The 24,051-nt window shown below is 42.5% G+C and overlaps 1 protein-coding gene across 7 annotated transcripts in view; it reads right to left on the reverse strand.

The window, feature by feature from the left end:
* The window catches only part of LOC124855493 (regulator of G-protein signaling 6-like), a 78,153-nt gene extending 55,714 nt beyond the window's left edge, over positions 1 to 22,439 (reverse strand). For 2 of the 7 annotated variants that reach the window (XM_047345400.1, XM_047345399.1), the window contains exons 1-2: positions 22,099 to 22,438; positions 16,886 to 16,981 (exon numbers count right to left, since the gene is read on the reverse strand). In XM_047345400.1, coding sequence (XP_047201356.1) covers positions 16,886 to 16,969 — 84 coding nt within the window. In that variant the 5' untranslated portion in view covers positions 16,970 to 16,981; positions 22,099 to 22,438. Of the gene's footprint in view, positions 1 to 2,509; positions 2,683 to 2,988; positions 3,333 to 3,406; positions 3,914 to 16,885; positions 16,982 to 22,098 lie in introns of those variants that run through there. The other 5 variants (XM_047345393.1, XM_047345397.1, XM_047345395.1 and 2 more) reach the window with 5 other exon arrangements.
* Between the last annotated feature and the right edge of the window lie 1,612 nt (positions 22,440 to 24,051).

Genomic DNA, 24,051 nt, shown 5'->3' on the forward strand with positions numbered 1-24,051 from the left:
GAAAAGAATAAAGACCATCAAGACTGACGTGGGTTGAGTCTTTTTGCAGATTGAAGGTAGGCCAGGTTCTTATGATCAGTCCAGACTTGGATGGGATGCTCGGCGCCCTGTAGCCAGTGGCATCACACCTCAAGGGCTAGATTTATGCCTAGTAGTTCTCTGTTCCCCACATCATAATTTCTTTCGGCGTTGCTGAACCTGCAGGGAAAAAAGCACATGGATGGAGTCTCCCATCCTCAGAGTTCTGCGACAATACAGCTCCAACACCGATGTCAGAAGCATCAACCTCCAAGATGAACTGTTTTGAAAAATCCGCATGAACTAAGATGGGGGCTTTAGAGAACTTCTCCTTTAGAGCCTGAAAGGCTGCTTCAGCTTCAGATGGATGACCAGGAAAAGGTGATCTTGGAAGAGGTTAATGCAGTAAGAGGGGCAGCAGTCAGACTGTAATCCTTGATAAATAGTCTATAAAAGTTTGCAAATCCAAGAAAATGCTGTAATGATTTGCGAGAGTCTGGCACAGGCCAATCCAGGACTGCTTTGATCTTTTCTGGATCTGAACGTACCAGTCCACCCTCAAGGATGTATCCCAGAAAGGTGACAGAAGGTTGATGAAATTCGCATTTTTCGGCTTTCACAAACAGGCGGTTCTCCAGAAGTCGCTGAAGTACTTGCCAAACGTGTTTTTGATGCTCCTGAATGTCCTTTGAATAAATCAAAATATCATCCAAATATACGAAGACAAAAATTTTCAAAACGTCTCTGAGAACGTCATTGACTAAGGCCTGAAAAACAGCAGGAGCATTACATAGTCAAAATGACATGACCAAGTACTCAAAATGATCCAACGGTGTCTTGAATGCCGTCTTCCACTCATCCCCCTCGCGGATCCTGACAAGATAATAAGCGTTTCTGAGATCTACCTTGGTAAATATAGTTGCACCATGTACCGGTTCAAAAGCAGATGTAATGAGAGGAAGTGGGTATTTTTTCTTAACTGTGATTTGATTTAGGCCCCTGTAATTAATGCAGGGACGTAATGAACCGTCCTTCTTCCCAACAAAGAAAAATCCTGCCCCAAGTGGTGAGGAGGAAGGCCGAATAATACCTGCCGACGGGGAATAATTAATATAATCTTCCATTGACTTTTGTTCTGGACGAGAGATGTTATAAAGTCTGCTAGAAGGCAGAGGGGCACCTGGAAGAACATTGATCGCGCAGTCATAGGGTCAGTGAGGTGGAAACGAAAGGGCACTGTTCTTACTAAAAACTCCCTTTAAGTCATGATATTCGAATGGCACATGAGATAGATCTATTACTTCATCCTCTTTATTAGCCTGCAGGGGAGAGCTCGGGGAGAAGGCTGACTGGAGACAAGATGAATGACACTTAATGGAGCAGGACTCAACACAACACTTAGACCAATCCAAATGAGGGTTATGTTTCTGTAACCAGGGAAAACCTAGTACTATGGCACCTTGGGACACTGGAAACACAAAAAAAGATATCGTTTACCTATTATTGCCTGACAACAAAAGTTCTAATGGCTTGGTACGCTGAGTTATTTTCTGCAGTTTCTTCCCGTCTAAGGCTAAGACGGAACATGGTGAAGTAAGAGGCTCTACCTCAATTCCTGCCTTGATAACCAACTCAGAGTCTAGCAAATTCTGCTCGCATCCTGAATATATTAAAGCAGACAAGGACAAAGTATGTTGATCTATTATAATAGATGCAGGTAGGCTGAATCTGGGGGCCTTAATTGACAGTGAGTGGGCCACCAACTCCCCATTTACAGCTGGTGGACCCTGTCTTTTGACGGCCCGGGACAAGTTGGACAGTTAGCTAAGAAATGATCAGGTGAACCACAGTAAAAACACTGTCTGGTTAGTCTACGTCTTTGTTTCTCTTCAAAAGTGAGACGGGTACGTCCCACCAACATGGGCTCAGTATCAGATGCAGATTGCTGAGATGGAGCTTTAACACAGGGTGAAACATTTGTTGTTAATAGCGGTTTGAAAATGGACCTCACCGCTCTGGCTCTTTTTCTCTCTCTGAGTCTGTTGTCAACTCTAGTAGCTAAACTAATAACTTCATCTATTGAAGGAGGTTCATCCACCAGGGCTAACTCATCCTTTAAAGCATCGTCTAAGGCGTGTAAAAAGGTAGTCATTAATGCTTCATTATTCCAACCAGAGGCAGCAGCTAAGGTGCAAAATTTGATGGAAAACTCATTGAGTGGCCTATTGCGTTGTTTTAGAGCTCTCAACTGTCGGCCAGTACTAGACGTATCTTCCACAGGAGAAAAAGTCTGTTTAAATTCCTTAACAAAATCCTCAAAAAAACAACCAAAGTCTCTGCAATCAGAGAACCGGGCTTCAGACCACTGTAAAGCCTTGCCTGACAATAAACCAATAATGTAAGAAATATTCACATCATCATGGGGAAAAGAACGGGGAGAACGGTTGAAAACTAAGTTACACTGGAGCAAAAATCCTTTGCAATTACCCACCTCATCAGAAAACTTTTCTGGGTTAGGGGAGGTGACATCACGAGAATGAGGAAGTTGTTGAGATACCGGCAGTGCGGCAGCGCCATCTACCTGTACGGTTGACTGAAAGTTTAGGGTTTGCTGTGACATGGCGGTAATCTGCTCTAACTGTTGATTTCCTTGGCATTGTTGCTCTGAAAGGGAACGGAATGAATCTGATTAGCGTGTTCAGAGAGTGTTCTGCGGAGTGCTTCTGCTGGGTCTGGTTGGCGAGAGTGTTCTGTTCTTGTTTTCGGAATGAATCTGACCCACATACAGAAGTACACTCCAGAGAACGAAAATCAGTAAAATAATGTTTTATTGTGCAACAAGTAATCAGGAACATGGACGAGTGAATCTCCAATTGTATGGAAGGAAGAGGAAGAGAACTGGTGAGGCAAGGAACTAAAATGAGGCAGAACGAATGACAAATAACTAAGTTGAATAAGTGAACGGCTTACTAAGTAGATGCAGTCAGGTCGCCAGGTGTTGATGGATTCGGGTTCTCGGTTTACAGAGCAGAGTTCGTTCTGATGTTTCCTCTGGTGTTGTTTGAGGGAGACTGGAAAAACCATGTAGTTATCCAAGATGCAGATGCTTATGTTGGAGGGTGAACAGGCTACGCTTAATGTCTTGATCCAATAAACAGAGGAATCGGGAAGGCTGCCAGCCAGAGCGAAATCCAGTTGAAGAGTCAGTAGTTCACAAAACGAAGTCCTCAAAAACATAGGAAGTCTTAACCCACAGAACTTCTGAGACTGAAGTCTGTTTTCAGCTAGGTAAATCCAAGAATCAGGGTTTCAGCCTGCGAAGGAGCATAAACAAAGTTACTTAGAGCATGAAAACGAAGCTTAGACTAGAGGTGGCTGAGTTCGTTACCACTGTAGGCAAACACTCTCGTGTCAAAGTGCTGACAGCCTCCTGCTTAAATACTCCTCGTGCAATCAGCAGAACAAGACGCAGCTGTCCCCCAGCGCACCTGAGAACTCCAGCACCATCTGGGAAACTGAACACAATGTTGCAAGCACAATATACACAAAACACAACCCAAAAGCCCGACAGTACACACCCTGCTTCATCTCTCTTCTTCACCTCTTTTGCGCACAGGTAATTTCTTTGGATGATTAACCCTAGGTATTTACACTTATCCACCTTCTACACATTTACTTCCCGTAGTTTTATGGCTCCTATCTTTCTTTTCTGATTTTTATTCCCTTTCTCTCTAGGCCATATATTAACTTCACCCAGCTCTTTTCTTTGCCCTCATTACATATTACAATGTCATCAGCAAACATCATAATTCTTGAGGATTCCTACCAGACGTTGTGCGTCAACCTTTGCATTACCACTGCCAAGGAGAAAAGGGCTCTGAGTTGATCTCTGAACCTTTGAAAATATACAAAATCCTGATTAATATAACAGAACAGGAACATTTACAACAAAGTATGAATGATTGGGTCATATATATCTCTTTATGCATTAGAATCTGATAATTAAAAAATAGATTCTTGCAAATTTGTTTAAGAAACCTCCAGGTGAACCACTCGGATTCAGATCGGGGAGGCCATTCCTCCCGATCACGCCTCTCCAGGTGTCACTGTCATTTCCCACGTGGGCGTTGAAGTCCCCCAGCAGAATAATGGAGTCCCCGGGAGGGGCACTATCCAGCACCCCCGACAGGGACACCAAGAAGGCCGGGTATTCCGCACTACCGCTCGGCCCATAGGCCGAGACGACAGTCAGAGACCTATCCCCAACCTGAAGGCGCAGGGATACGACCCTCTCATCCACTGGGGTAAACCCCAACACGAGACGGCTGAGCTGGGGGGCTACAAGCAAACCCACACCAGCCCGCCGCCTCTCCCTGTGGGCCACTCCAGAGTAGAAGAGAGTCCAACCCCTCTCAAGAAGATGGGTTCCAGAGCCCACGCTGTGCGTGGAGGCGAGCCCGACTATTTCTAGTCGATATCTCTCGACCTCCCGCATAAGCTCCGGCTCCTTCCCCCCCAGTGAGGTGACATTCCACATCCCTAGAACCAGCCTAAGCATCCGGGGATCGGGCCGCTGAGGTCTCCACCTTCGTCCACCACCCAATCCTCTTTGCACCGGTCCCTCACGGTTCCCCCTGCAGGTGGTGGGCCCACTAGGGGATGGCCTCGTGTCTCTCATTCGGGCTTGGCCCGGCCGGGTCCCGCGAGGAGTGACCCGGCCACCAGGCGCTCTCCAGCTAGTCCCGACCCCAGGCCTGGCTCCAGGGTGGGACCCCGGCTCCGCCGTACCGCGCAACATCACGTGCCTTGATATTTTTGTCCTCATGAGGGATTCTTGAACCGCTCTTTGTCTGACCCATCACCTACAGCCTGTTTGCCATGGGAGACCCTACCAGGGGCATTTAGGCCCCAGACAACATAGACTCTAGGATCATTTGAGCACTCAAACCCCTCCACCACATTAAGGTGGCAGTTCAAGGAGGTTCAGTTGTCGTATCATCAGATCTTCGGCCGCATGTTTTGGACACTCGGGTGAAGAGAGGGGCGGAGCTGTCCACGGAGAAAGCCGGACAGACTTGGCAGGCCTAAGCGCATAGTGAGGGTCTGCTGGGAACGCCTGGCGGAGCCCTCTGCCAGGGATGTATTCAACTCCCACCTCCGGGAGAGCTTTGACCAGATCCCGGGGGATGTTGGAGACATAGATTCCAAGTGGACCATGTTCTCCGCATCTATTGTCGATGCTGCTGCCCGTAGCTGCGGCCGTAAGGTCTGCGGTGCCTGTCGCGGCAGCAATCCCGGAACCTGGTGGTGGACACCGGCAGTAAGGGATGCTGTCAAACTGAAGAAGGAGTCCTATCGACTGTGGTTGGCTTGTGGGACTCCTGAGGCGGCTGACGGGTACCGTGAGGCCAAGAGTGCTGCGGCCCGGGCGGTGGTAGAGGCAAAAACTCGGGCCTGGGAGGAGTTTGGTGAGGCCATGGAGAAGGACTACCGATTGGCCTCGAAGCGATTTTGGCAAACCGTCCGGCGCCTCCGGAGGGGAAATCTCAGTGGGCGGCAGGCGGTGATCTCCACAACACAGGTAAGAAGAGACTCCAGGCTGAATAATCCGAGGGCTAGGCTGGCTCAATAATCCAAGGACAGAAACAGGGTCAACGATCGGAACAAGAGGCGTCAGGCAAGGGGCAAGCAGAGGCATAAACCAGATGCAGGAAACAAGGTCGACAACCAAAATCCAAATAGTCCGACAGCTCTTAGGTGCTTTCCCTACTTTTTCTTATTGATTTGGTTTTCCATTATGTCCTCATTTCTGGAAGGCACTTTGATTAGTTCCAATTCCTGCTGATGTTTTCAATGCTTTTAAAAATTGTAGGGGAAAAACACAGGGGCAGTGACAGCTTTTTCTCTTCTTATTGTTCCATTTTGTGCCTGATTCAGTCTGTCAGGACTATTGCTGGGTTTGTCACTGGTCTCCAACATGTCAGAGTGTTGTCTCAAGGCTCAGAGAACCAATGCCGTACACCAAGAAGCTATTGCCATTAATGGCTCATAATGAAACAAGAATTTGTCTTTGTCAGGTTGATTTAAAACAGTCAAACTGGGTAGTATTTTAGCCAGTAACCCAGTCACATTTCAATCAAACAACAGTTTATGTGTTCCAGATACACAGTTGAATCCAGATATTTACATACATTAAATAAAAAGATACGACCTATTTTTTCACTTGCTGGCAATAAATAAAATTAAACTTTTCCAGTTATAGGTCAGCTGAGATTACCAAATTGATTTATATTTGTTAAAATCCAGAATAATTAAAGAATTTAGAGAATAACTAAACAAAATTAAACAATTTGTGAAAGCCTGGAAGATGATGCCATGGCATTGTAAGATTCTGATTGGCCATTTCACAACATTTAAGTTAAAATCATGATTTATTTTAAGGCAACACCTCAAACAATGCTTTCTTGAGCAGCATTCGGGGAAACCAAAATAAATCAGCCAAGATACCAGGAAGCAGTTTGCAGACATCCACAAGTTTTGTTCATCCATGAGTACAGCTGCCATGTGCTTGGCGGTGCCACGTCCATCTGTTTTAAACAGTCTTATACTGTAGAAAGTATAAAGACCATGGCAATATCCAGCTATCATACTGTTCAGAAAGGATACTGGTTCTGAGTCCCAGAGACCTGCTTATTAACTCCAGAAGAAAAAGAAGACCTTGTGAGGATGCTGACTGAAGCTGGTAAGAGAGTGTTATTCACTTGAAATAAGTTCAGAAAGACTGAAAGACCACTCTGTGAGGAGGAAGCTATTACTTCAAAGGTAACATAAAAAGCCAGATTACAGTTTGAAAATACACTTATGAAAATGCACTAACTTCGGTTTTGGAGACATGTCCTGTTGTCTGATGAAACAAAATTTAAAGGGTTTTACCATCATTACATTTGGAGGAATAAAAGTAGGAAGCTTGGAAGCCTAAAGAATGCCATTCCAGTTGTAAAGTAGGTAGGTGGTAGCATTATGCACTGAGGCGGCTTCATAAAATAGATGGCACCAGGAGGAAAAAACATTATGTAGAAATATGAAAGCAATATCTCAAGAGATCAGCCAACAAGTTAAAGCGTGGAGACAAATGGGTCTTCCAAATGGACAATGACCATTTACCGCCTAATTAGTTACAAAGGAGTTGCCATCACTATCATCTGATCTCAGCCCCACAGAAAAGGTGCAGTGCCCTACAAACCTAGCTATTTACAGCAGTTCTGTCCAGAGGAATGGGTCAAATTTTTAAAGCTTGTGGAAAAATACATAGAAGTTTTGGCCCAAGTCATACATTTTAAAAAGAAATACTAGCAGATAACAAGGAAATGTTTGTAAACCTCTGAATTTTGAAAGTAAAAAAAAAATGTTAAAAGAATTCTTGTTTGCTATTCTGGCCATCAACAAATAATCCTAACCAACAAAATCAGGAAACGTTTACTGTCAGACAGTGAAATGTACATCTGAATATGAGGTTTCAACTGTAATCACTGTTACGCTGATGATACTCAGCTATACTTATCCATAAATCCTGATGAGCCCAACCAGTTAGATAGACTACCAGCATGTCTTGAAGATATAAAAACTTGGATGACGTTAAATGTTTTGCTTCTAAATTCAGACAAGACAGAAGTTGTCGTCGTTGGACCGGAGTCTTTAAAAAAGAAACTGCTTAGTCAATCACTTAACCTGGATGGCATTAAATTGACCTCTGATAATAAAGTAAAAAACCTTGGTGTTATTTTTGACCAGGACATGTCATTTGAATCCCATATTAAACAGGTTTCTAGGATTTCCTTCTTTCATCTCCGGAACATTGCCAAAATTAGAAATATCCTGTCCAGGAGTGACGCTGAAAAACTAGTCCATGCATTTGTTACTTCAAGGCTGGACTATTGTAATTTGTTACTATCAGGATGTCCACAAAATGCAGTTAAAAGCCTTCAGCTGATTCAAAATGCTTTAGCAAGAGTTCTGATGAAAATTAAAAAGAGAGATCATATTTCTCCTATTTTAGCTTCCCTTCATTGGCTCCCTGTTAAATCCAGAATAGAATTTAAAATTCTCCTCCTCACATATAAAGCCCTTAATGATCTAGGTCCATCATACATCAGAGATCTGATGGTTCCATATGTTCCTAACAGGGCACTTTGTTCTCAGACTGCAGGTTTACTGGTGGTTCCTAGAGTCTCTAGAAATAGAATGGGAGGCAGATCTTTTAGTTATCAGGCTCCTCTCCTGTGGAACCAGCTCCCAGCTTTAGTCCGTGAGGCAGACACCCTGTCTACTTTTAAGGCTAGGCTTAAAACTTTCCTTTTTGATATAGCTTATAGTTACAGTGGCTTAGTTTATCCTGAGCTATTTTCCTTATTTTTTTACCTCCGTCTTCTTCCCTCCCTGTTGGTTGGAGTAAGGGGGAGTCAGGTTTAGCCTAAACCGGCTCAGTTATGGTTGAGGTGCAAACACACCCTCCATTTCTGCTACCTGTATGACCCCTTCTCTTTTCTAATGGTTATAATCAGTCTGACAGAGAGAGGTATCCCAATCATTGTGGTTTTTAGTATAACAATGACCATCAGTGGGACCCTTTGTGGGGTGCCTTGAGACGACATTGTTGAAAATAAGCGCCGTTTAACTAAATAATCTGAACTGAAACTATCTGTGTAGTTATGCTGCTATAGGCTTAGGCTGTTAGAGGACTTAACGACCACTTTCACCCTCTTCGTTACATTCTCACACTACTCTCCAATTTTGCATTATTTGCTGTTATTTCAGCTTCTAACTTTGTTCTCTCTCTTTTCTCTTCCTAGAAGCTACACCTGGCCTGACTCTGTGTCTACCTGTGACACCTTTCTGGAGAGGGGAATCGTCCGAGCTTCTGCTGGCAACAACTTAATGCTCACCCTCTACCGATGATCCACATAGCCCTGTCTTTTAGTGTTTAACCCTTTCTCTCTCCTAGACATGGCGATTGACTGAGCTTAACTGTAACTAATTATATGTGCTCTCTTTCAGACTCTAACCTTGAAAACTGGCTCAGAGTTTATCTGTTCTTTCTTTCTAGGTGAAACCACTAAAGGAGCTACATCCATTAACATTTACTTTTCCTTCCCATAGAAAGTACTTCTGGATCAGTGCTTCTGTGTTCTTTTTGTGTCTCTGCTCTGTTCTCTCAAACCCCCAGTCGGTCGTGGCAGATGGCCGCTCACACTGAGCCTGGTTCTACTGGAGGTTTATTCCTGTTAAAAAGGAGTTTTTCCTCTCCACTGTTGCTACATGCATGCTCAGCATGAGGGATTGCTTCAAAGTCAACGCCAGTGACTGTCCACTGTCTCTACATGCTCATCCGGGAGGAGTGAATGCTGCAAGTCACTGACTGGATGCAATCTGCTGGGTTTCCTTAGACAGAAAAACATTTTATCCAATTTGATTAAAAAACTAACTCCGACTGCACTGTTCAATTGTTAGGATTAATTGGAATGTATGTACCTGACTGTTGTGAAGTGCCTTGAGACAACATGTGTTGTGAATTGGCGCTAAATAAATAAACTGAATTGAATTGAATTGAATTAATTTGTGGTACATTCATCTCATCCCCTTCATAGGAGTGCAGGTCGCTCCTGCAGTTTCTGAGATTATCAACAGTACAGTCAAAGGTGTTTCAAGAGTGCGACGTCTTGCAGAGTTTTTATTCTGCATCAAGTGGAATGTTCAGGAGGGATGGAGGGCTCTAAAAAGTGGGTCACAGTGGTGAGAGCCATTCCCTTACATCAGCCACCTCTCATCACCAGCCTCTGCATGCATGCACACCAATACACTCCGCTTGCCAAAAAAGCACAACACTGCCTGCATTATTAAATTCTTCAGATGACAATGATGACAATGACAATGTGCAAACAGATAGGAAGGACTTTCCGTTTTCAACTGTGTCAATTCTTTATGGATGAGGTAAATCACAGGGTCTGGACAGCATTCAGGCTGCTAAACCACTGTAAATTATTTTCCACCTACAATTTGCTTTCAAGATTTCCATGAGCTGTTCCCTCTGCTTTACTAAACGGAAGAAGACAACAAATGACAGACCAGAGCTGGTTACATAAGAGATGGAGCTTTGCACTCATGGTTTTTTATCTCATTGACCCAAGCAAGGAAGCAGCCCAGCAACCCACATTTGCACTTAGCATGCACAGGCACATGGGCTTCAGCCCATACCAGCGCCTCAGATAAAGACTCCCATGGCGCAAGTGTTAAAATGATCGTGCATGATAAAGCGCTGGGTGAACTCTTCCCTACAGTTGCAGAAGCGATATCAAGAGTGTTCGGCTGCAGCATGCTATCTTAAGTGCACACAGGAACAGCAAACAGTGGTCCATAAACACTTCAGACTGAGGTTAGCCTGAAAAGAGGAGAGATATTCCCTCCGTGGGCCTCTTTAGAGAGAGGCGAGAGCGAGAGTGACTCACTGGCCGCAGGAGGAAGATGAGCAGTGCAGCTTCCTTCTCCTGACCAAAGTGCTTCTGTTAGCCCTTCAAATCTACCCAGCTGTCATCCCTGCTGTAGCTGAAGAATCAGTGGTGCAGGAAGCTGCCATTTACAGTTACTTTATCTCCCTCTACCCAGCAAGTGAGAGACAATGTTCAACTGGTGGTGTGATGGCTACAATTTTCTATTAATTTCCATATAATTTACGGTGTAAGGGGAACTCCCTTAAAGAAACTCCCTCTTTGTTCGGTCTCTAAATGATCTTCAAGCCAACGAGATGACAATCATCCGTTTGGATGGTGAGTGAGGTTCAGGTTATCGCTGACATTAATTTATTTCTTTCATCCCTCTGGGAATATGAGATTCAACATCCATCTACCTAAGTGGAATGACACAGGTGTGATAACCTGTGTTAGTCACCCCACAGCTGTTGTTACAGGAGCGAACACTATTATTATCATGTGCAGCTCTTTATATTCAGGCTAACATCCAGGCACAAACAATGTACGAAATAAAATATTTTTCTATAGTTTTGGCGTCAAGGAGGCCATTCAAGTGGTAGCAGAAAAAGGTGCCCCACATGAATAGATGAATGGGAGAGAAGAGGGGTATGTCTCAGAGGAGCAGATATCTTTTTGAAGATGGAACGCTCCAAATGGGCTTCAATTATTAATTGGCAAGAAGCAGAAGAAAGGCTGCAAAAAGCAGTGAAAGATAAAAAGTGGAAAGATGACCTATAACTATATAATAAGAATTACAAAGAACATATCGTAGACCATTTGTCTTTGGTTTTGTTTTTTCAAATTTCAATTTCAGACTGACTAGAAATGAATATGTACAGTTTCACTGCCTGCTTGTATTTTCATTTGTTTCATTCTTCAAAATAACAGGAATTTCTTCTTTCTACAAAATGAAAAGTTTGAATGATTAAAAATGTCACACTAAAAAGAATCCTCTTTATGTAAACTATTTACTAAATGCTGGGTAACAATGACAAACTTCAATCACACTGTTAAAATGAAGTCAAAAGTATATATTGCAGGTTGAATTTTGATGCAGATTTGTGACGTGTGGACACCTCAGCTTTAGTCATTAAACCAACAACTTACCTCATCTGAGGGGGTGCTACTGGGTGCCCCTGGATTTAAGGTAAATACTCATTTCTAATAAAGATGAGATAAATCTCATCTTCCTGAAAAAATGTTGCCTTTCTGAAGCAGTATTCTGTATACATTCATCTCCATAAAGGGGTCTCAGCTTCAACAATGGCCTGGTGGAAAAAGCGAAAAACACATGCACTCATGCACTTAGGGACAAGGGATGTTTGCTATTAATAGTTAGCGAGCTTCACCCCATCAGAGCTGTAAAGAGGCCTCTATACTCAGCTTAATTTAATTTCCCATCACAGTTATGCTTTTTTTTCTGGTTTCTTTGTTGCATGCTGAGGTGCCAGTCTTTTTCGCCCGTAATACACTACTGACCCAGAAAAGTAAAAGTCCGACATAGCTGACTGTGAGTATGTCTGCAACCTATGTCTGTAAACCCATTGTTTTTTTTTTTCTTTGGCAGTAAGACGTGCTGCATTTATTGGTTTGTCTTGTTCTACTTTCTTTTCCTCATGGGTAGAGAGAGACAGAAAAAGATAGCACTGTATCGCCTACGCTGCACGAACAGAGACAACCTCCTCCTCTCCAGAGCACTCCACTCCTCTTACGGCAAGATACGTCACAGTCACCTTTGTCTAACTGCCTACGCAGTTAACTCAATATTCTTTAGTAGAAATGTTGCAGATTGGACATTATGTTTCCTTTATGCAGTACAACCAAAGAGGATCCAAAGAGAGCCTCTTTGAGATCACACTAGCCCTAACTCCTTGCGGGTAAAATTGTGATATCTTCCAGCTGACAGAGGCTGAAGCCTTCGGGACGAGACTGCCAGTGTTTTCCCAGGCGGCAGAGCATATTGGTGGCCATCTGGCTCTCTTCGAGCAGCATTCAGCCTTCACACTGCGCCAGCTTGCCCACCCACTGAGTCCAGAGGCTGTGGGTGCCTATCGCCCCCAAAGATCTAGCGCCTCCTTTCTGTTTGGCCCCTTTTCATACTACAATCACCAAGGGTTATAACTTAAGATAATATAAGGGCATTTCAATTACTGGTAAAGTTGTAGATCAATATCAAAAAGAGTGTGCTGAAATATTTCTGCCATTTTCTTCTTTTTGATTTTAACACTGTGTTCCATCCTACTTTTGCCTCTTTAAAAGTTTCAAAAAACAAAAAACCTTTACAAAGCAGGAAGGGCACAGTCCTGTCACTCTGTGAATAATATGCCTGTTGTCACATCGTATGACTAAAACATGAAATGACTGATATTCCGCCAGACGGCCTCCTGACAAGCAAAACCTCATCTTAAATGCGTCACCTCCAGGCATGTGCACCATTATGTAATGAAGTCGCGCTGTGAAATCCTTGTGTTATAGCAAACTGCAGTATTCTCAGTTGTGTGTCTACTTAGACTGCATGAATCTACAATGGTGCATGAATTCTTAATTTGTTGCAATGCTAAAATAGACACTCAGACACGCACAGATGCTAAAGACAGTTGAGTAGTATCAAATTCAAGGAATATTTGACTTCAGATGGGAGACGATCTGGTAGAACAGTTTTCACTGGGTGGTTTTATCCATGAAAATAGTTTATAAAAATGGTGTGGATCATAAGCTCTGGTCTATGTGGTTACCACATCTAAAGCTAGGTGAAAAGCTTTGTTCCCAATCAGATTATTTTCTGTATTTGCTTTTGGGTCATATTTGAATGTTTCAGATCATCAGGCAAAGTTTAATGACAGACAAAGATAACCTGAGTAAATACAAAATGTGTTTTTTAAGTACAGAGCAAAAGATATCCAAACCCACATGACTCTTAGTGAAAAAGTAATTGCCCCCTAATAAAATAAAAGGTTATGCCACCCTTGACAGCAACAACTGTCATCAAGTTTTTTGTGGTAACTGGGACTGGGTCATCTCTGTGTAGGAGTTTTGTCCCACTCTTACTTGCAGAATTATTTTAATTAATTGAAGGGTTTTCCAGCATGAACAGCCTGTTTAAGGTCACGTCACAGCATCTCAATCGGATTTAAGTCAGTACTTTTGCTCTCCAACTCGAAAACCTTCAGTCTGTTTCTTTTAGCTATTCAAAAGCAGACTTTCTGATGTGCTTTGGATCATTGTCCTGCTGCCAAATGTGGTCAATTACCCATGGTACTGATGGTGGACATTCTCCTTCAGGACTTTCTGCTAGAGAGCAGATTTTTTGGTTCTGTTAATAACAGCAAGTTGCCCATGTCCTGATGTAGCAGTCCCAGTCTGTGAAACTACTACTTTAATTGAAATGCTGTGATAGGTTTACACCGGATGTAACAAAAGCCCAACTTGAAAACAGTCCCACTTTTGCTTTGTTGGTCTACAGAACATTTTTCCAACAGTCTTGTGGAGATGAGGCTTTGTGATCTTTTTGGTTAGCAGTTGATTTTGACCTTGGGACTAGTCCATGAATGCGATTTTTACCAAGTCTCTTTCTTAGGGTTGAATCATGAGCACTGATCTTAACTGAAGCAAGTGGGACCTGCGGTGCATTAAATGTTGTTCTGGGTTCTTTCTTGTCCTCCTGGATGTGTCATTGATCCAGTCTCTTAGGACTGTGGCTCAGAGGGGGAGAGTAGATGTCTTGCAATAAGAAAGTTGTGGATTGTATTCCAGCTTTCTCCTGCCACCTGTTAATGTACAGGGAAGGGCACTTAACCTCAAGTTGCCAACAGATCTGTGCATCGGAGTATAAATGTGTGCACATTTGTGGGTGGGATTGGGTAAATGTGGCTCTAGTGTAAAACACTGACTGGTCGGTATGACTGGAAAAGTGCTATATAAGTTCAGTCCATTTTTGATTTAATCTTGGAGTCGCCTTAAAAGTGGCTTTGCAACCCTTTCCGAACTCAGATTTTAGGTCTTTTAGCCTACTTCATGTTGTCATGAAGGTTCTGCTTTAGGGATTTCCTAATAATACAGATTTGGCCATAATCAGACCAGGGTGTGCAGAGTGAAATTTACCTCAGCTTTCAAAAAATGGGGTCATGATTATTAAGTCATGATTTTTATACAGGGCTAGGCTGGACTGTATAGCTTTAGTTTCCTTCATAGATGACATCATCATTTAAAAGCTGCTCTTTGTACTTACTCTGGTTATCTATGACTGATATAAAAAATGTATAATGATCTGAAACACTTAAATGCGACAAAAAAGCAAAAACAGAACAAATCTAAAGGGGTAAATACTTTTTCATAGCACTGCAAATACCATTAACATCATAAGGGCATGGAAAGTAGTCCTCTGATCCCCCGCCCCCATTAGAAAACCAGCAACAAATACTTTTAATACCTTTGTGCATAGAAGTTGTTCAGGCAGCATGAGTTAATTTAACCAGATCTGTCTGTTTGGGTCCTCATTATTTCACCAGTTTAGATTTAAAATCATGCAAAGATAAAATATAAGCAGGAATAAGCTTTTCTAACAAACCACCAGTTAATGTGATCACAAACTCCTTTCTTAGACGATGTTCAGGTTTACAACTTTGTAACAAACCTTATCCATAACAGAAAGGTAAAAACAAGAAGAAAAAGAGTGATGAAAGTCCCTTATAAATATTTATTTGAAAAAGGGCTCGGCTGACGGCTTGGATGGAGAAAAGTTCCAGTCCCAGATACAAGATGTCTACAGATGTGAACTTATAGTCGGCCCCATCTCTGTCTTCCATGCCTGCCTGGATGACTCGTTTCCAGAGCCCACGCAAGTATTTGTCATGCAGCGCTGTGGCCAAAGTTCAACCAAGCTGAACAGCATGTGCACAAGCACACCACGCTGTGTGCTGCCCTTTCTTTGACACAGTGGTAAACCACTGTGCTGTGGCACAAGCCATTGGGGATAATGGGTTGTAGGTTGCAGTTGTTTTGTTGCTGCATACGTTCTTGAGGGACCTTAGAAACCCCTGTTAGTTGGTTGTTTCATTTGTCACTCTTATGTATGTGACAACTTAATTATGAGATCGTGGCTTTGGGTTGGGTAGTCCATCCAGGGAAAAGACACATTTTAGAAACCTGTGTCCACAAATCTTGTGAGGGTCGGAATGCAGGTGGACTATTTAAACAAGAGCTTTGCCTTTTGCCTCAGCTGTTCCTTCACTGCGGCAGACCAGAACAACACCTACACTGACACAGACGAGGTCCTAATCCAGTTATTCATCTCCTGCACCTTACAATTACTTGTGAACAAGACACCAGGATACCTGACCGTCGCTTGAGCAAGAGACGCACACCTCTGATTTCACCTATGATCATCATTAGGAGAATACAGGTAGATCTTTAGGAGGAATGAACATTCCTAAGAATATCAGTTCTTGCTGGTATCCCCCTCTCATTATCTATAATTCTGCTAATAATTGACATGAAACTGTTCATTCATTCAAAGCCAGCATCTTTATTAGGAGATATATCAGGATTCTGAAAACCAAAGAGGTCTTAGCTATTATTCCAGCTGGGAAAAATGCTTCAAATTCCCTCAGCAGCCACAAAATCCTAAGCTCTATGTGGCTACAACCACAAAAAAGAAATCTTAGCCAATGAATGTAGACCCTGTCGGCAATTATTTCACATCCTGTCTTTCTTGCCTATGCTTCCACTAATCTGTTTACTTCACTCTATGAATGTAGAACCAATAGGTGGAGGATGAAACAGGAGATTTGGGACAATTGTGCAGTAATCCAAACAAAATTCTCAATGGCTGCAGTGGATTCCATGGGAAATCTAATCAAAAGAGTCCAAGTGCCCTGGTAAAAGACAGTACATTTTACAAGCGATGTACGTGGGAAAATCCCACTCCCTCATTGGCTGTTACAGATCCCAGCCCTGGAGACTTAGCTACTTCTCCCAGCCGAATATGTACGTAATTAGCCTCCAATACCGCTAACCCTCTCCAATCAAACAGTACTGATTGAAAGTAAAAGCGCCACGGGGACGAGGTAATTACCCCTGACAATGAAGGGATCCCTCACTGCCCAGACCCTTCACTGAAGGGATTGGGAGATTATTAAAACATTGGAGGGCAGCCTGGAAACTGACACAGAAGAAGGGATAGGGGTCTGAAGAAAGAGAAAAAAGAAAGAGTGGAACTTGATTTAAAATGGGTCTGACAGTGATACCAGTGTGTCGTTGGTACAATTTGATACAAATGAAAGCACTGTCAGATGTTTGTTTCTCACATGATATAATGAGGACCAGAAATTGTTGCATAGACCTACTTTTCTGTAGACAATCATATTGGGGGAGTCCTCCTCTGGTTCTATGGCGCCAGTCCCTCCCTGATCTTTGGACCCCTCCGCCATTTTCAGTGAGGCCTGTAGAGAAACAGAAACACCACATAATCACTGAACATAAGACTGAATAAACAGCATTTGCTTTTGACAACTTATTTGTTTCTCTTCCTTATTGTCGCCAAGTTAAATAAGTAAATACCTTAAAATGCAGCTGGGAAAGCTGTTTTTCTAAAGCAATTCATAAACCAGCTGAAACATGATAAAACTGACGATGTAAGCGAGTAGGCTCTAAAGGCCTAAGAAATGCACAGAAATATTTGAATGCATTATAACTCAAATACAGGCAAAGAGTCACCAGCTGCTTTATTAGGTACATTGTTTAATTGCTTGTTAACCAACACTAAATCAGCCAATCATATGGCAGCTACACAATTCATTTAGGCATGTAGAAGTGGTGAAGACAACTTTACAAAGTCTAAACTCAGCATTAAAATGTAGAGTAAAGCAGATTTAAGTGAACAGAAATGCTTTGTTGATGTCAGAAGACAGCAGAGAATGTGTTAGCTGGTTTGAGATTATATAAAGCAGATGTAATGCAAATAACCAGTAGTTACAGCCAAGATATGTGGAATACAAAATCTAAATGTACAACACATAAATAAATCTAAGAATTAGATGGGCTACAGCAGCAGAAGACCAAACTAAGTGCCACTCCTGTTAGCTAAGTACATGAGACGTAGGCTATAAGTCACTCAGGCTCACTGGGCAGGATGGGAAAAAGGTTGCCTTTTGCAATTAGTCTTATTTCAGCTCCAACATTCAGTGGGGTCAGAATGGGTCATAAAAAACATGAAACCATTAATTGTCCCTGCATTATATCAATGCTTCAGGCTGCTAATGGTGGTACAATGGTGTGGATTAAATTTTCATGGCACATGTTTGGCTCCTTAGTACCAATTTAGCACTCTTTAAACACCACAGCCTACCAGAGCATTGTTGTTGACCATGTCCAACTTTCGGTGATCACAGTGTACCCATCTTCTGATGGCTGCTTCCAGCAGAATAAATGCACCATGTCACAAAGCTCAAATAATCTGAAACTGGTTGTTGGAACACAACAAGTTCACCATACTCAACGGCCTTCACACTGATCAGATCTAATTACAACAGATCACCTTTTGGGGTGCAGTGAAACAGGAGATTAGTATCACTGACGTGCTGATGATAAATATGCAGCAACTGTGTGATGCCATCATGTCAATATGAAGTAAAACTCTGAGCAATGTTACCATAACCTTATTGAATTAATACTACTATGAAGAATAAAAGTAGCCTTGAAGGCAAAAATGGGTCCAAACCAGTACTACCAAGGTGCACCTAATATAAAGCATTGGTTCCTAAATTTTTCAGCTTCTAATCCATTAAATAACTTTGCATGATGTTGATTTTCAGTGAAGTATGTGAACATTAAACGGGGATATGTTCACTATAAAAAGCAGTATCAGAAACTTGTATACTAAGGCTTGTGCCTTCTGAATGGGTGGTCAGTTACAGGGCCAACACAGTAAACCACACATGCACACCATGCACACACTCAGACCTAAGGGCAATTTAGAGTAGCCAGTACTCCAAACATACATGTTTTTGGAGTGTGGGAGGAAGCCAGAGCACCCAGGGAGAACCCAAGCATACTAAGTGCTAATAGCTGCACCACCATTCAGTCCAGAATGACAATAATAGCTTGAACATAGTAAGCTATTTACTTTTCTGTTTTTTGATATCTCAGACCTGACTTCATTTCCCACATCAGCTGGCCTACGCTCCATGCTATGAAAGCAGCCATTACAGCATTTATTCACAGCTTTAAACCAGTCCTGGGGACTTTTTATGAGCTTACACACACACGCTCATAGGAAAGTTAATTCTGCTTAACTCAGGATTTCCATCACCTGCAATTTACAGAACCCCTTTGGCACTGAAGGCTGCTGTGTGCATCCAATAGGTGAAACCATGTGTCCGCCATCAAAGAAAATAAGTCTTATAGGTTTCATGACAAGAATTCAGTGCCTCCCAAAAGTGTTGAAACACACTGACCTTTTTCACATTTTGTCAACAAACTTAAATGTATTTTATGAGGATTGTTCGTGATAGACCAAGACAAATTAGTGCATAACTGGAAAGTTGAAGGAAAATACCTGCTTTTCAAATAAAAACCTGAAAATGATACTGGTATTCAATCATCTGCCCTCAGTCCCCTTTATTCTAATACCCCCTAAATAAAATTCAGTGCAACCAGAGTCTACCTGTGTGTAATTTATTATAAGTTCAATATTTTTGTCACTCATTTCAAAAAGTTAAACTCATATTATCCATATTCATCAGACATAAAGTGAACTCTTTTAAGCCATTATTTCTTGTAATGGTCTCTCTAAATGGTCTCTCAGTCTGCGTCAGTAGGCTGAGCAATCAGTAATGTCCAGAAGACAGACACTGACGCCGTCAACAAGGAGGGTGGAGTCAGCACCTCAAGACACTACACTACACACAGACAAATCCTAAACATGAGCTACAAACCTTGTCAGAAGCCTTGACTTTCCTGTTTACAATATCCTTTATTATTGATCTTATGTAATATTCTAATTTTGGGTTTTTATTATCTGAAAGCCATAATCATCAACATTACTAGAAATAAAAGCTTGACATATTTCACTATATATAATATTAGTTTTACTTCCTGAAATGAGTAACAAAAAATGTTGAACTTTTTCATGATATTCAAATTTTTGAGATGTACCTAATTCACAACATATATTATCTCAAGACACTTGAGTCAATTCAATTCAGTCCTGCAGACAGATTCCAGGTGAATTACATACATTCCAATTTATCAATACTTATCAAACAATGTAATCAAGTTCAGTTTATTATTCAAATTGGTTAAAAAGTTTTCTATCTAAAGAAAATCCAGCAGATTGCATCAAGTCACTGACTTGCAGCATCCACTCCTTCTGGACGAGCATGCAGTGACAGCGGACAGTTTATTGCATTAAGTTGTTAACTTTGCAGCAATACCTCATATAGAGCATGTATGGAGCAACAGTGGAAAAGAAAACTCCCGTCTAAAAGGAAGAAAAATCCAGCAGAAACTAGCTCAGTGTGAGAATCCATCTGCCACAACCAACTTGGGGTTTGAGAAGACAGAACACACACACACACACAAAAAAAAAAACACACAAGCACTGATCCAGGAGTACTTTCTATGTTAAAAAAAAGGTAGAGAGTTAATGGCATTAGCAGCATCTTCAGTGCCTTCCTTTGGGAGATAAATGGAACTAAACAGATCATCTTTGAGACCTTTTTAAAGTCTATAGGATGAAAAAGAGGACAGACATTCGAGATTAAACACTCGAACAATAGCTTTGAACATTTCACAGAGCACATTCAATTGATCAATCACCTGGAAAAGGAAAGAGTATGGTAGAACTGCAAACCTAGTATGACATGTCTGTCCACCTAAACCGAGAAGCCAAGCAAATAGAGCATTAACCTGAGAAGCAGCTGACAGGCCTGAGGAAGCTCTGAAGGATTTGCAGAAATACATGGCTCAGTACAGCTCAATAGTGTAGTCTACAAATCTGGGCTTTGTTAAAGAGACACAGGAAGAAAGTCATAAGTCATTTTATGCACTTTGCACAAGTCATATAGGGGACACAGCTAACGTGGAAGAATGTGCTTTGCTCAGATAAGACCAAAATGGAAGTTTTTGGCATCTATGCAAAACAGTTCACACAATCCCCTTTCTGAAACATGGTGGTGGCAGCATCATTCTGTGGGGATATGTCTATTTAAAATAGATTTGGAAGCTGATCAGAGTTAATAGAAAGATGTAAGGAGCTAAATAGAGTGAAAGAAGCTACAAACCCTTTGAGACTGGGTCTGAGGTTCACCTTCCAGCAGAAGCGCAATCCTGAACATGCAACCAGAGCAACAATGGAACGGTTTAGAACAACCCATTTTCATGTTACATTGGCCCGTGCAGACCTATATTCAATTGAAAATTGTTGGCAAGACTTTTCTGTTAACAGATGCTCTCCCTCCAATTGGGCAAAGGTTGAGCCATTTTGCTAAGAAGAAAGGTCAGACATGTTCATCTCTAGATATGGAAATCAGTCAGAGACATACCCAAAAAACCTTGCAGATGTAATTGCAGCAAAATGTATTAGTGCAAAGTACTTGGTTGTTTTTTTTTACAACTTCACTGCACTGCTTTGTGTTAATCTGCCACAGGAGATCCCAATAAAACACATTTATGTTTATAGTTGTAATGGGAAAAAATTTAACAAGTTCAAGAAGTGTAAATACTTTTGCGAGGCAAAGAATGTGAAGTCTTTATTTGGTAACTGATATCCTAGCACATCTTTTGGATTTGAGGTTTGATGAATTATGAAGCTGTGGCCACAAAGTGACAAGCTTGAGCGAAAAGAAAGCTGAACTTGTCCATATTCAGATTGCACAACAGCAGACATGCAAGGAGGCTTTGTAATGGCTGCTGAACACTTAGATGTATTACACCGCAGATAATGGTGATGTGCATGAGTGAATAAGTAATCACCTGTTCTCACCTCTCTGTTTGTTATTGCCACCAGAAGCACAGAGAACAGCACTCCTCTTTGGTCGACAGGTTTGCGCTCCTTTTCGAGTCTGAGCACATTAGACAGCTAATCTTTGCATCCGCCTTGAGGGTCATATAGAACACCAGGCAAGTATGGATTACATAGCACCTGCTCACAGAAAACAAAAGTGTGCAAATAGTTCCCCTATGGCCAGCAAGCTGTAATTCAAGAGAACACCTTCCTTCCAGTTCACCTGCTAAAGCATGCAAAGCCAAAGTCCACACAAGGCCCCTGGAGTCTGATGACTGTCTCAAGGAGACACATGCACAGCATCAAACAATGCAACAAAACAATGCAAGAGGACATTAGGCACATTCCCAGGATAGAAGCCCCTGCAGAGAAACAAATAAACAAAGCCAGCAACCTGAAACAAACTGGACAAACTAGAAAAGAGTTTGCCCACAGAGCATGCATACCGGCTAAGAACCATACTGCAATTGAAGGTCCCAAAGACCCGATCTCTCTCTGTAGTGCAATGCAACATCTGTGACACCTGACAGTTCCCATCAGTGCAGGATTTATTACCTTGAAAAAACAAAAAATAACGCCTGGTTCACTCTGCTCCCCTGGTTGGCTGCCCCCTTAGCAACAAGCAGCAGGCGGCTTCATGGTGTAGCTGGCAGTGGGGAAGACTGGATGAAGAAGACAGGGCCGTGTGGGGGGGACAAAAGCAGTGAAGCAGAGAGAGATGGAGAGTGAGAAAGCCGGATGGCCACTGCAGTATTCCTCTAGACCTTCTCCTTCTCCTCTTCTTCTTCTTTCGTAGCCAGCTCTGCCTTGCTCTGGCAGTTGAGGAGATCCTCACATGTGTACACCTCTTTCATCCCCCCCTCCCTTGGTCTGCATGTGCCAGAGACTGGGAGGACGAGAGCGAAAGAGTGAGTGTGTGTGAGAGAGAGAGAAAGAGAGAGAGTAGACACTGTGCAACGGAGAGGGGCTGATCAAGCTGAAAAAGTGGGAGGGATGAAGGAATTAAAGAGAATATAAAGACGGAGGAGAAGGACAGGCAGAGAGAGTATGCATGTGCGTATGTGTGTGTTTTGATGTGTACGCATGAGAGAAACAGGCAGCAGTAGAGGGAAAGGAGGACAGAGAGATGCACACTGAAGCAGCGCCCACTGATGCTTGAAAAAAGAAATGATTAACATACTGTGAATAACAATGCAGAACATACACAGCATTCAATGCTTCTGACCACAACACTTTATTTTAAAAATGAAATAAAGTTATTGGTATTACATTGGTATTGGTATTAGCGGATCGCAGCGCGGAGCTATCTGGGAAGAGGCGAGGAGGCGGAATCTGCTTTTATATAAATGAAGGTTGGTGCCGAGACGTAAAAGTGCTGGGAAAAACATGTAGTCCTGATCTGGAGTCATTTTCCATGTTCTGTAAACCGTTTTATTCACCGAGAGAGTTTTCCTCGTTTATAATAATCCGCTCATATTTTCCACCGCATGGCTGCACTTCTGCCGCTGAAAAACATCTTGCTTATCTGATTACAAACCTGGAGAAGAAATACACGGACTCTTTCATCATAATACTGGGAGATTTTAACAGCGCAAACCTCTCAAATGAACTCCCCAAATACAGACAGCATATTAAGTGTCCCACCAGAGACAGAAACACACTGGACCATTGTTACACAGCTTTAAAGGACTCATATCATGCTGTTACCAGGGATGCTCTAGGTTTTTTAGATCATTATCTAATCCACCTCATCCCAACCTACAGACAGAGACTAAGAGCTTCCAAACCCACGGTTCACACTGTTAAGAAGTGGACTGAGAAATCAAAGCAGATGCTACAGGCCTGCTTTGAATGCACAGACTGGACTGTTTTTGAAACTTCAGCCACTGACCTAAACCAACTAACTGATGTGGTGACATCATACATCAGTTTATGTGAGGATATGTGTGTGCAGACCAAGACCTTCTGCACCTTTGGGAATAACAAGCCATGGTTTACTCCACACCTCAGGAATCTGCGCAGAGATAAAGAAGAAGCTCACAGCAGTGGAGATTGGGCGCGGTACAGGCAGGCCAGGAACAGACTAACAAAGGAGATGAAAGCAGCTAAGAGAAGCTACAGTGAGAAGCTGAAGAACAGACTTTCTACTGGTGACACTTCAGCTGTATGGACTGGTCTGAGAAACCTGACTGCCTATAGGAGCCCCCCCACCCATCCTGAACAGAATCGTCTCCTGGCCAACCGTCTGAATGGCTTCTACTGCAGACATGACAAGAAGCCATTCACACCTCAAATCATCTCCTCCACATCCCATTCAGGAACAAATTCCTCCCATAAAGTAACCAACCCCCTACCTTCAGATCCTCTGCCTGCACTAAAGATCTCCGAGGAAGAGGTAAACAGGCTCTTTCAGCACATGAAAACAAAGAAAGCTGGAGGACCTGATAACATCTCCCCATCATGTCTGAAAGCCTGCGCATATCAACTTGCTCCGATCTTCACACGGAT

Source organism: Girardinichthys multiradiatus, chromosome 19 (genome assembly GCF_021462225.1).
Source record: "Girardinichthys multiradiatus isolate DD_20200921_A chromosome 19, DD_fGirMul_XY1, whole genome shotgun sequence".
NCBI lineage: Eukaryota > Metazoa > Chordata > Actinopteri > Cyprinodontiformes > Goodeidae > Girardinichthys > Girardinichthys multiradiatus.